The sequence below is a fragment of the Rhinatrema bivittatum genome, chromosome 7, assembly GCF_901001135.1.
Source record: "Rhinatrema bivittatum chromosome 7, aRhiBiv1.1, whole genome shotgun sequence".
Lineage (NCBI taxonomy): Eukaryota > Metazoa > Chordata > Amphibia > Gymnophiona > Rhinatrematidae > Rhinatrema > Rhinatrema bivittatum.
The window spans coordinates 98,988,485-99,001,209 of record NC_042621.1 but is presented as its reverse complement, the minus strand read 5'-3'; the positions used below and the strand labels follow the sequence as shown (position 1 = coordinate 99,001,209).

The 12,725-nt window shown below is 43.0% G+C and overlaps 1 protein-coding gene across 6 annotated transcripts in view; it reads left to right on the top strand.

Annotated features, from left to right (window-relative positions):
- The window catches only part of TPPP3 (tubulin polymerization promoting protein family member 3), an 89,950-nt gene that overhangs the window by 62,093 nt on the left and 15,132 nt on the right, over positions 1-12,725 (top strand). For 4 of the 6 annotated variants that reach the window (XM_029608788.1, XM_029608793.1, XM_029608790.1 and 1 more), the window contains exon 2: positions 12,232-12,426. In XM_029608788.1, coding sequence (XP_029464648.1) covers positions 12,239-12,426 — 188 coding nt within the window. In that variant the 5' untranslated portion in view covers positions 12,232-12,238. Of the gene's footprint in view, positions 1-12,228; positions 12,427-12,725 lie in introns of all 6 variants that reach the window. The other 2 variants (XM_029608789.1, XM_029608792.1) reach the window with 1 other exon arrangement.

Below are 12,725 nucleotides of genomic sequence, written 5' to 3'. Positions count from 1 at the left end.
GGAGGGATGGGAAGAGAAACTGGTAGGACGACAGGTCAGTGGGAAATGGGGATGTAGGGGGTAGAGATGAAAGGAAGATATTAAACCCCCTCCCCCTAGATTATAAAATGCAAAGTCTGCCCATGCAGGAGAACTAAGTGCAAAGAGGAGGGAGGAGAGGAAGAGAGATTAGGAGAAGAAAAGTGGTGGAGAGAGTGATGACAGAGGAGGTTAGGGGAAAAGACTGGTGTGTGGATGGGCTGTTGTGGAGGAAATGGGGCAGGAAAGAGACTGGTGGGGAGTGGTTGGGGAGAATGACTGGTAGGACTTTGAGTCTCCCCTAGATTTTGTTTTGGCCACATGAGTCTTCCCTATATCCACATTACCTGCTCCTCTCCAGGCTGGTTATTCACATTCACAACCCACTGTGTTCTGACTTTTTTTTTTTTTTTTTTTTGCTGGGGGGCACTGAAATTTGAGTCCAACACCCCCGGTCACTTTCAAAGGGTGGCTCCTGTGACCACATCTTCTCATTCTGTTTTTTTCAAGACTTACACAAGGAAATGACAAACACACATACACACATGCTCCTTCGTTGATCTAGTCACGCATACGGAAGAAATAAGAGACAACACAAGCCGCAAAGACCTCTGGTTTTCCCCTATCTATTGTCTTTTTAAACCTCCTCTCTGGTATCCTTTTATTCTCCCAGTTCTCTCTACAGCACAGACAACCAGCCCCATCGGCCAGGCTTCCTTCTATTCTGTTTTAAAGGAAGGAGGCGAGCCAGGAGGAATAGATGGAGCATGCTCAGTTTAGCACAAGCATGCTATTTTGTATGGCAGGTGCACATTATTAGTATTCAGGTGGAAGTAGCGTAGTGACGGTGTACGTCTAAGACAGCATGCATGAACTATAGATACTGCACTTTAGAAGGCACACTAAAACATTTTGGGAATCACCTAAGAGTCATTTTAGTGTTCCTGCTAAACATTTTAGCCAGTGTGCACTAAATTTGTAGTGCATGGGCTCCTTTGTATTCATACCCAGAAACAGGCTCCTGGACCTTTACAGCGCATGCTGAGACGTGCTGCTTTTCCTGACTTCAGCATGGGCCATTGAGGTGCTGCCTGCTTTCTGTATGACCCCCCCCCCCCTCAGAAAACCTTACCACCACAGGGCTCAATCACGCGAGTTAGCAACCGTGAATTTGGGTGGCAATTAATATGTATTATGTGACAAACCTTGCACTGTTACTATTTGGGATTCATCTCATGCAAATTAGTGAAAGGTCCTCATCGTGACAAGCAAAATGTAGCAACGGATGTCTCTGGGATGGGCATTCATTCTTTTCATTGTTTGAATGAGGCTGGGATTCTTGGCTTCTGATTGGGTGATGTCGCTTGGATGCCAGTTCTGGATTCTGCGCTCCGGGTACCAGCTATCTGAGTACGGTCACTCTGAAGAGTCCTAAATGCTTATTGGCTGAATGGTACTGATGGAAAGGGACAAGGAGTCACTCTAGTTAAATAATTATGATGGCGAAACTCAGCTGCGGCACCATCAGATGCCACCAGTTTGTTGTCAAGGGGCACTCACTAGGCCTGATCAGTTTGAGACACATATGGGTGGTAAAGGATGAGCAACATTGGGGGGGGGGGGGGTTTTAAATCTAAACTCTGACTGTATACTTGATAGTGTAACCTCACCAATCGATCACGATTACCATAACCACCATTAGGCATGTAGCTAATTGGCTTAGATTTTGGTGTGGTCAGAATGCAGCTTTTCATAATCACATGCTGTCACATCTCTTAGTAACTGCTCTGGTACTACAACACTAGCTTTCAACAGCTGCTGTAGTATAGTCAAATAGTCAGCATACTACTCTGATGTTTCTGCACAATTGTTTTATTATAATGCCACTACATTATATTTCTTAAGGGAAGTTAAATCAAGAGCACAGAAAACTCTGAAGTTACAGGTACCTAGCAAAAAAAGTCTTTCACGTTTAACAAAAACTTAAAGGAAATATTCACATCTAAGCAATCATACCCATATCCTTTCATGAACCCGGGTGAACACTTATGCCTAGGGTAGCCAGCTCTGTTCCTTGATAAACACAAACAAGCTTGGTTTTCAGATTTGCGTGCACTGCCTCCATTGTATGCACATCTATCTTATGCCTATTTATGGCGAATATCCTGTTTGTAGCTCTTGGAGTTGACCATCCCTGGCCTATGCAGTTTTGCTGGTACAAGCTGTCAGCTCCCTGGCAGTGCTAGATAGTACTGCAGTAGGACTGGCAAAACCATCTCCATATTAATATCTTGGCACACTTCCCTCTTTCATGGAACAGTTGTGTGAGAGAGAGTATTTGCTTGGCTTTGCTTTGAGTAGCTCCTGCAGACACAAGCTATTAATTGTCAGTAAGTAATAGCCCACCTGTTAGGAATTATTTCTTAACTATCTGTGGGATTTTTTTTATTGAAAGTTATTCAGATATCATAAAATACTACATCACATGTGCTCAGAGTGAATCTATCTTAATATGAAATATCTACAGTTAAAATGTATGAAATATTTCTATGGGTGCCCACCACCCACATGAGTGGGGCCAGAGATAGAAGCAGCACCAGTATGCCACCCTTATTCCCCTGCTCTTCCTCCCAGCTTGTTCACTGTCTACCTAAATGCTCCATCTGTGCCCCACAGTGGTGTTTGCTTCTGCTCTAAACCAGAGACACACGCCCTGCAGAGTATGTGAGGACATTGCTGCTATAAATGTTAAAAATCCTGCCTTGTGTGCTACATTTTCAACATAAATCAGACAATTCACTATTTATACCATGCAACCGAGTTGGCATAAAACGAACTCTGTACAAATAACATGCTGAAAAACACACTGTGCTTTCTAATATAATTAGCCAGGGGAATGTCTAATACACCCTGCCCATTAATGTAACTAATAAAAGAACAGTTAACATAGTGCATAGCCACTGTGGGGATCTTGGCACATTTTATGCATCTCACAACTAATTAATAAATATTCAAGTGTCATTAAAAACATTGAAAGTTTTCCAGCAATGATAACTCAACAGGAACACTCAATGAGAAATAACCTGTTTATATTCTGCCCACTATAAATGAGTACAGCGCTGTCTGGTGACTTCATCAATTATGAGTAATATTCATAACAGATAAAATACACTAAGCACATAAGCCATTAAAATGATGTAGTCCTTGTATATAGCCAGTATAGTGTGCAGCTACTCTTCTGAAAGAGCTGATATAACCTTAATTAGCATCGTTATCTAGATTGGAGTGGCCAGCTCTGGTTCTGGAGAGCCTCAAACAGGCCAGGTTTTCAGGAAATCCACAATGAATGTGCAGGAGTTAGATTTGTATGCACTGCCTTCATTGCATGCAAATCTATCTCATGCATATTCATTGTGGATATCCTGAAACCATGGCCTGTTTGAGGCTCTCGGACTGGAGTTGGCCCCCCCCTGATCTGGATAAAAGTGAAACTCTTGGAGACCAACCTGTGATTTTATGACCTGCCTAACTTATGTATTTCAGAAATGCATAAATTATGGCAGTTTTGAAAGCAAACTTATGCACATTATTTTGCTTTGAGAATTACCCTTAACTTACACAAACTAATCCACACAACATTACACCTGCTAATTGTAGGGCATAACTTATGTAACATAACATAGGTGCATATGTCTTAAAAGCAAAAGTATGCACATAAATCCCAAATCTACCCCAAGTTCATCCCCAGAAAAGCCTATTTACTGTGCACATAAAAGTATATGTGAAATTGGGATATGTACACATTTTTACGCCAATCAGGCTGCCTCCATCTCACCAGTCACCACCCTAACCAGTCTGTTTCCCACCGGTCACTCCATACAGACCACACAGTCACCGCTCACACCAGTCTCTCTCACAATTATAGCCGATATTTTGTGTTTTATTCTCTGTGGAGGGAAGCCAGCAGCATTATTAGGGCCCTTTTCCCTTTGGAGGGGTTTGGGGTGGGGCTCTGGCAGCAGGGATTTAAGACTAATGGGGAATGGGAAGTGAGCCAGGAGGCCTCGAACGTGGCAGTCTTGGAGCCATCCATTTTGGGGGCGCAGAGCAGGCCGAGACAGCTCTGGCCTGGGTAGTGGCAGAGCCAAGCCGTCACAATGAGGCGAGGCTGGCCCACTTCTCAGTTCCGGTCATTAGGGATTGTCTGACTCATTTTTACAAGGAGTGGGTCAAAATCACGTTGGACCAGTGGGTTCTAAGCATGATAGGACAAGGCTACACTTTTTAGAATTTGCTCAGCTGCTCAGAATCCTATTTATGGTGTCAACCTGTGCCTCAGCAGAGAAGAAGTTGATCATTCAGCAGACCATACAGCGGCTGCAAATGCTGGGGGCCATTATTCCCATTTCCCTGGACAAGCAGGGGATGGGATGTTCCATTTTGTTGTGCAAAAAAAGGAAGAAACCTTTTGTCCAATTGTGGATTTAAAGAAGGTAAAAGTAGCTCTAAGTTTTCCATTTCCAGATGGAGACTCTGAGGTCCATCATAGCAGCAGTGAGAGGCTTCCTTGGATCTGATGGAGGCGTATCTGCACATAGGGATTCACCCGAACCATCAGAAGTACCTCCAATTTATGATGCTGGGGAGGCATTTTCAATTTTGGGCTCTCCTGTTCAGCCTAGTGACAGCCCTGAGGACCTTCACCAAGGTGATGGTAGTGGCGGCAGCCCTCAGAAAGGAGGGCATGCTGGTCCACTCCAATCTAGATGATTGGCTCATTCGGGTGAAGTCAGAAGACCTTTGCAGACAAGCGGTGGACATGGTGGTGCAACACCGTAGTTCGTTGGGATGGATAGTGAATCTGTTCAAGAGTCACCTTTCTCCTTCGCAGGTTCTGGAGTTCTTAGGCATGCACTTCAGTACCTGAGTGGGGAAGGTTTTTTTTTCACAAAGGAGCAGATTGTCAAGCTGTGGACTCAAGTTCAAAACCTATTGGAGACCCGAGTGCCCAGGGTCTGTGATTACTTGCAGATCCTCTGTTCCATGGCTTCGACTTTGGAATTGGTCCCATGGATGTTTGCCCATATGAAGCCTCTACAGAAAGCATTGCTATCCTGATGGGATCCAATTTTGGAGCAGTTTCATCTTCCACTACCACTTATGGAGTCTGCTAGATCCAGTCTTTCGTGGTGGCTTGGTTAGAACCATTTGTGCCAAGGGGTGGACATCAAGGTGCCACAGTGGATGGTAGTGACTGACACCAGTCTCTCTGGTTGGGGAGCTGTGTCCCAGTTGGTGCAAGGCCAATGGTTGGTGGATGAAGCAGCCTGGTCTATCAATTGCCTAGATACGAGAGCGGTACAGTTGGCCTTGCAGGAGTTTCTTCCTCTTTTGCACAACTATGCAGTCAGAATCCTGTCTGACAATGCAACGATGGTGGCCTACATCAACCACCAGGGAGGAACCAAGAGCCGAGCAGTTGCTCTGGAAGCAGAGATGCTGATGTCTTGGGCAGAGCAACATCTGGCCTCGATAGCGGCCTCGCACATAGTGGGATGTGACAATGTGCAAGTGGATTTTCTCAGCCAGCAAAGTTTGGACCTAGGAGAATGGGAGCTCTCGGAGGAGGAAATGATCCTAATTTCTCACAGATGGGGCATTCCTCATGTGGATTTTATGGCAACTCAGAGGAATGCCAAGGTGCCGCAATTCTTCAGCTGGAGAAGAGCATGGAGTGGAAGCAGCAGATGCCCTGGTTCTTTCTGGGCTGCAGGACATTCTGATCTGTTTCTACCATGGCCCCTGGCAGGCAAGGTTGTGAGGAGAATAGAGGTCCATCCAGGAAAGGTAATTCTCATGGCTCCGGAGTTTCCATGAAGGCCTTGGTTTGCAGTTTTGATCTATCTAGCAGTAGACAGCCCCTTGAGACTGGGCCATCTGCCAAAGCTTCTACAACAGGGCCCTATATTTTCAGATCAAGCAGATCACTTTTGCCTAGTGGCTTGGCTTTTGAAAGGAAGCAATTAAGGAAAGGATATCCTGAGGATGTTTCTATTCTGTTGCATGCTTGTAAGACTTCTGCTTCCTTGGCATATGTCAAGGTTTGGAGAGGTTTGAGGCCTGGTGTATGGAGCGGGGGGGGTTAATCTTCAGTGTTGCAGATTCTGGCATTTTTGCAGAGAAGCCTGTCGAAAGGGTTGTTTTTTAGTTCCCTGAGAGTGCAGGTGCTGACCCTGGGCTGCTTGGAGCAGCCCTAGATGTGCATCTGAATGTGGTACATCCCCTCCAAGGAGCGAAGCACTGCAACCCTCTGTTCATCAGGTGTGCCCCTCTTGGAGCCTTAATTTGGTCCTCAAGGGCATGTGTGAGCCCCATTTGAGCCTCTTAAGAGGGCCACCATAAGATCTGACTTTGAAGGTGTTTTTTGTTTTTATTTATGGCAATTTGTTCAGCCAGAAAGGTGTCTGAGCTTCAAGCCCTGTCTTGCAGAGAACCCTTTTTGTGGATTTCGAATTCCAGTGTCTCTGAGGACAGTTCTGTCTTTTTTTCCAAAGGTAGTTTCAACGTTCCACTTAAGTCATTCAGTGGAGCTTCTGGCCTTTACAAATTTGGAGGTTAAGAACATAAGAACATAAGAAATTGCCATGCTGGTTCAGACCAAGGGTCCATCAAGCCCAGCATCCTGTATCCAACAGAGGCCAAACCAGGCCACAAGAACCTGGCAATTATCCAAACACTAAGAAGATCCCATGCTACTGATGCAATTAATAGCAGTGGCTATTCCCTAAGTAAACTTGATTAGTAGCAGTTAATGGACTTCTCCTCCAAGAACTTATCCAAACCTTTTTTGAACCCAGCTACACTAACTGCAGTAACCACATCCTCTGGCAACAAATTCCAGAGCTTTATTGTGCGTTGAGTGAAAGAATTTTCTCCGATTAGTCTTAAATGTGCTACTTGCTAACTTCATGGAATGCCCCCTAGTCCTTCTATTATTCAAAAGTGTAAATAAGAGTCACATCTACTCGTTCAAGACCTCTCATGATCTTAAAGACCCCTCTCATATCCCCCCTCAGCCATCTCTTCTCCAAGCTGAACAGCCCTAATCTCTTCAGCCTTTCCTCATAGGGGAGCTGTTCCATCCCATTTATCATTTTGGTTGCCCTTCTCTGTACTTTTTCCATCGCAACTATATCTTTTTTGAGATGCGGCGACCAGAATTGTACACAGTATTCAAGGTGTGTATAATGCCTCTATATCGCTTACCATGGAGCGATATAGAGGCATTATGACATTTTCCGTTTTATTAACCATTCCCTTCCTAATAATTCCTAACATTCTGTTTGCTTTTTTGACTGCTGCAGCACACTGAGCCGACGATTTTAAAGTATTATCCACTATGATGCCTAGATCCTTTTCCTGGGTGCTAGCTCCTAATATGGAACCTAACATCGTGTAACTACAGCAAGGGTTATTTTTCCCTATATGCAACACCTTGCACTTGTCCACATTAAATTTCATCTGCCATTTGGATGCCCAATCTTCCAGTCTTGCAAGGTCCTCCTGTAATGTATCACAGTCTGCTTGTGATTTAACTACTCTGAATAATTTTCTGTCATCTGCAAATTTGATAATGTCACTCGTCATATTCCTTTCTAGATCATTTACATATATATTGAAAAGCACCAGTCCAAGTACAGATCCCTGAGGCACTCCACTGTTTACCCTTTTCCACTGAGAAAATTGACCATTTAGTCCTACTCTCTTTCCTGTCTTTTAACCAGTTTGTAATCCACGAAAGGACATCGCCTCCTATCCCATGACTTTTTAGTTTTCGTAGAAGCCTCTCATGAGGGACTTTGTCAAACGCCTTCTGAAAATCCAAATACACTACATCTACTGGTTCACCTATATCCACATGTTTATTAACCCCTTCAAAAAAGTGAAGCAGATTTGTTAGGCAAGACTTCCCTTGGGTAAATCCGTGTTGACTGTGTTCCATTAAATCATGTCTTTCTATATGCTCTACGATTTTGATCTTGAGAATAGTTTCCACTATTTTTCTTGGCACTGAAGTTAGGCTCACTGCTCTATAGTTACCCGGATCGCCCCTGGAGCCTTTTTTAAATATTGGGGTTACATTGGCCACCCTCCAGTCTTCAGGTACAATGGATGATTTTAATGATAGGTTACAAATTTTGACTAATAGATCAGAAATTTCATTTTTGAGTTCCTTTAGTACCCTAGGATGCATACCATCCGGTCCAGGTGATTTGCTACTCTTTAGTTTGTCAATCTGGCCTAATACATCTTCCAGGTTCACAGTGATTTCGTTCAGTTTGTCTGACTCATCACCCCTGAAAACTATCTCCGGAACTGGTATCTCCCCAATATCCTCATTAGTAAACATGGAAGCAAAGAATTCATTTAGTCTTTCTGCAATGGCCTTATCTTTCCTAAGAGCCCCTTTAACCCCTCGGTCATCTAATGGTCCAACCGACTCCCTCGCAGGTTTCTTGCTTTGGATATATTTTAAAAAGTGTTTATTATGAGTTTTTGCCTCTATGGCCAACTTCATTTCAAATTCTCTCTTCACCTGCCTTATCAATGTTTTACACTTAACTTGACAATGCTTATGTTTTATCCTATTTTCTTCAGATGGATCCTTCTTCCAATTTTTGAAGGATGATTTTTTGGCTAAAATAGCCTCTTTCACCTCACCTTTTAACCATGATGGTGATCGTTTTGCCTTCCTTCCACCTTTCTTAATGCGTGGAATACATTTGGACTGTGCCTCTAGGATTGTATTTTTAAACAGTGTCCAAGCCTGTTGAACACTTTTAACCTTTGCAGCTGCACCTTTTAGTTTTTTTCTAACTATTTTCCTCATTTTATCAAAGTTTCCCTTTTGAAAGTTATTGCGACTTATGCAAAAGATTGTCAGATCACGTTTTTGTACTAGAGTGGTGCAAAAGATTGTCGGATCACGTTTTTGTACTTGAGTGGTGCAAAAAGGGTCAGAAAGTGTCAAAGATCATGATTGTGCAGTGGTTGAAGGCTATTGGGTCTACATATATCTCTTCTGGTCGTCCTATTCCAGAGGGGTTAAGGGTTCATTCTACCTGTTGGTAGAATGCCAACTGGTTTTGCCGCAAGAGATTTGCAGGGCAACTACTTGGAAGTCTTTACATACTTTTGCCAGGCACTACCGATTGGATATCTGGGCTCTGGACGTTGACAGCTTTGAAAGTGTTCAAGTGGGACCTCTTGCAGTCCCACCCCGATTAGGTAAGCTTTGGCACACCCCAGGAGTTTGGACTGATCTGGATAGGTACAGGGAAAGGAAAATTGGTTCTTATCTGCTAATTTTCATTCCTGTAGTACCACAGATCAGTCCAGAATCCTGCCCAGTGGTGAAGAGAAGTTTGAAAGAGTCCGCTAAATCTGTCTCTTGTTCTTGAATAACTCTGAAGAATGGCACAGGTTTCTCGTTTAATCCTTTCAGTAGAGTTTTTGAATTGCATTATACATTTTACTCTTTCCTCTGCTCATTTCAGGGAATTTGATAGTGTTGAGTGTTGGAAACCTTTTTGACTTTTTATGCTTGGGTACTTGGTAATACTGAGGAGATGCACACTAGGTTAAGAGGCGGGATATGAAACTTTCGATGTCTCCATCTGCTGGAAGGGAGGCATCCTCTGCTTAGGAAAGGGCCACTCTGCAGCCTTGCGGGCTAAAAATGCCTTGTGCATCAACAGAACAAATTCAGGTGAAAAAGGGAGAGGCACCATCAGCATCCTCTTCCAGAGAATCAATCTCCTGCTCTGACTGCCCCCTGTGGGCCCTATTGCAAAAAAACATTATAAACCTGACCACAGTAACAATTAACAGCATGCACTTTTCAACTTTGTAGACATTAAATAAATCTTGAAAGATGACTATACCAGATAATTACACTTGGCAATCAGTGCTGGAAAGATCATAGTGGAGGTATTTCAAGCAGTAAGGAATACGCGTTCTGTCTCAGAACATGAACATAGGCTAGAAATGCAGTAGGACTCAAGGGCCTAAGCCAGAACTGTCACCAGGGAGCAGGGCACAACAGGCAAGGGTTGTCATCTGTTATCACTACTCCTGCTGCCCCCCCCCCCCCCTGCAGCTGGCTATATGGCACTCACCTCCACATTGGGACAGGCTAGGCTGCTATTGGCCATGGCCAGTCTGGGGAGCACATTTCCACATCTGGGAGTTAGGGCGAGTATACAAAAGGGGGACTACAGTGTGCATCTCATATCAACTTCTTCCATCTTCTAGTACCTCAGCTTGGCACCCTGGGTGGGTGTCCAGCTATAGAAGTGGCTCTAACCTGAGCTATTCTGTCTCCTCTCTGCTCACATGCCCTAGAGCTCCTTATGCTCCAAGAGACATTTCACCGCTGTGAAAAAAAAAATCCAACTTTGCTTCCAATTCTTGAGGTCTTGGAAACACAATCTAAATCCTTCAGTGGAAATGTAAGTTTTTTGAATGACTGCTTCTGGAGTATCCTATACAGGTGTATCCTTTTTTTTTTTTTTAAACCTGACACCATTATGCTTTAATTTTAAAACTCTGAAAAATACAGGTCATTGCACAAGTTGTAGGTGACACCTTTTCACTGGACTAATTTACTACATCTGTAACAAACATTCGAAAGCTATGCGATTATCAAAACATTTTTCCCTCACTGACCAGTTCCATTTGTCCACCCAAATTCACAGGTCAAAGGGGCATTTCCGAAGGTGTTCTTGCAGCAGATTTTAGATTTTGCTTGTCTGCATGGATTCTCAGTGCTAAGCAGCTAAATTTAGCCTGGCAACTCAAATCACAGAAATGGCTGCCCTAAATCTAGCCAGATTTAGAATACTTTTCAGCTGCAAATCTAGTCCATTAGATGTGGCTGAATTTGGCTAAATAAGCAGATAAAATTATCCAGTGGCTTAGTGAAAATTCCCCCCCAAAGGAACTTGATGGGGACATTGGTTTCCTCACTCATTACCAGACATATAGGTGAAAAGCACCGTTAACGCATGCGAAAAAGCCTCTAATGCATGCAATAGCACCATAACTTATGGTGTGATGCAAATCAGAAAAAGAGGAGTTGGGAGTGGGCTTACTGTTTTGCATGGCTTTAGCTACACCTTTTTCAGTAGTGTTAAGACATGAGAGAGAGAGAGACTAGCCATAATGCCCTCATCCTAGGTAGGTATTTCTATCTCTATGGGAGGCCCACCTAGTAACTCGAGGTGAGGTTTACATATTAGTGTAAGGGGTTAGGGGCCACTTTGACCTAGGTTGAGAGAACATTGCACAAATCTCATCTTTGGGTGAGTTTCCTCACTCCGAAGGTCCTCAAACCTTCACAAGAGAGCACTGTTCTGTTCGTAAGTCTCACTTTGAATGTCAAAGTGGCCCCTAACCCCCTACACTAATACCTAAACATCACCTCGAGTTACAAGGTGGGCCTCCTATAGAGATATAAACACCTACCTAGGATGAGGGCATTATGGCTAGGCGTGCTCTCTCCTTCTCCCTCGAGGCTCTGATAATAAGCAAATTGTGATAAACTGCCTATTACCATAAAACACATTCCTTTTTCTATTGCATGTGGTATCTAGTGCATTTTGATAAATCCAGGCCATAGTTCTGCTGTAGCTGTAAATTCTGTTTCCTCACCTCTGCAAACACCATCTTCACTCCCCTTCACCCCCAACAATCTTTTTTAATTTATAACTTTTTTTTTTTTGAGTTTTGAACACAAGTACACTACTTTAGCCATTTGGTGGTGAGATCCCTTTCATGGCTCTGTAGTACAACATGGAAAATTTGCATTTTCCTCAGAAAATCTCCACCCAGCTCTGCTATCTAAAAAGGCAATACCTGGGCTGTACATTTTGGCTTCCTTTGGTAGATGTGCCAGTGTTGGGGATGAACAGACCAGACCTTAAAAAAAAACAAAAAAAAAAACTTGATAATTGCCACAAGTAATCTTTTGACCCCCACAGGCAATGCCATTATTACATGGGAGCCATCTGGGAATTTCCATTGGATTCTGCAACCTTTTACTTGTCTTAAACCTACTCAGGGACCTCTGGTTCTATGTAAAATGTGCAGACGTCTGGGCTGAGTTCTGATTCCACAGGGGATGTGCTGCTGATATGTCTCTCTTCCCAGTAGATAAACCATGGCTGAGAATTCTGAGTTGACATCTCTGGAAGACAGCTTTCGAAAGTTTGCAATCTATGGAGATACTAAGGCTACGGGACAGGAAATGAATGGAAAAAACTGGGCCAAAATATGCAAGGACTGCAAGGTGATTGATGGGAAAATGGTCACCAGCACAGATGTGGACATCGTCTTCTCCAAAGTCAAGTAAGTGTCAAATGCATTATAGATGTAAAATGTATAGGTGCTTCTTATTTAATACATTTATATACCGTTTCACCAAATGCAAGAAATGACTGAAGTGGTTTACAATATTTTCAAAAATGAAAATTAAAAAGTAACATAAATTAAATGAAAAACACAAATGAAACTAAAAAAACAAAAGAATAAAATTACATTAAAACATCATGATCAATATCCAATAAAAATAAGAATAAAAATAACTTTAACAATTAATTTATAAATAGAAGTTAAAGCAAAACAGTTTACAGAAACCTATTTGATCA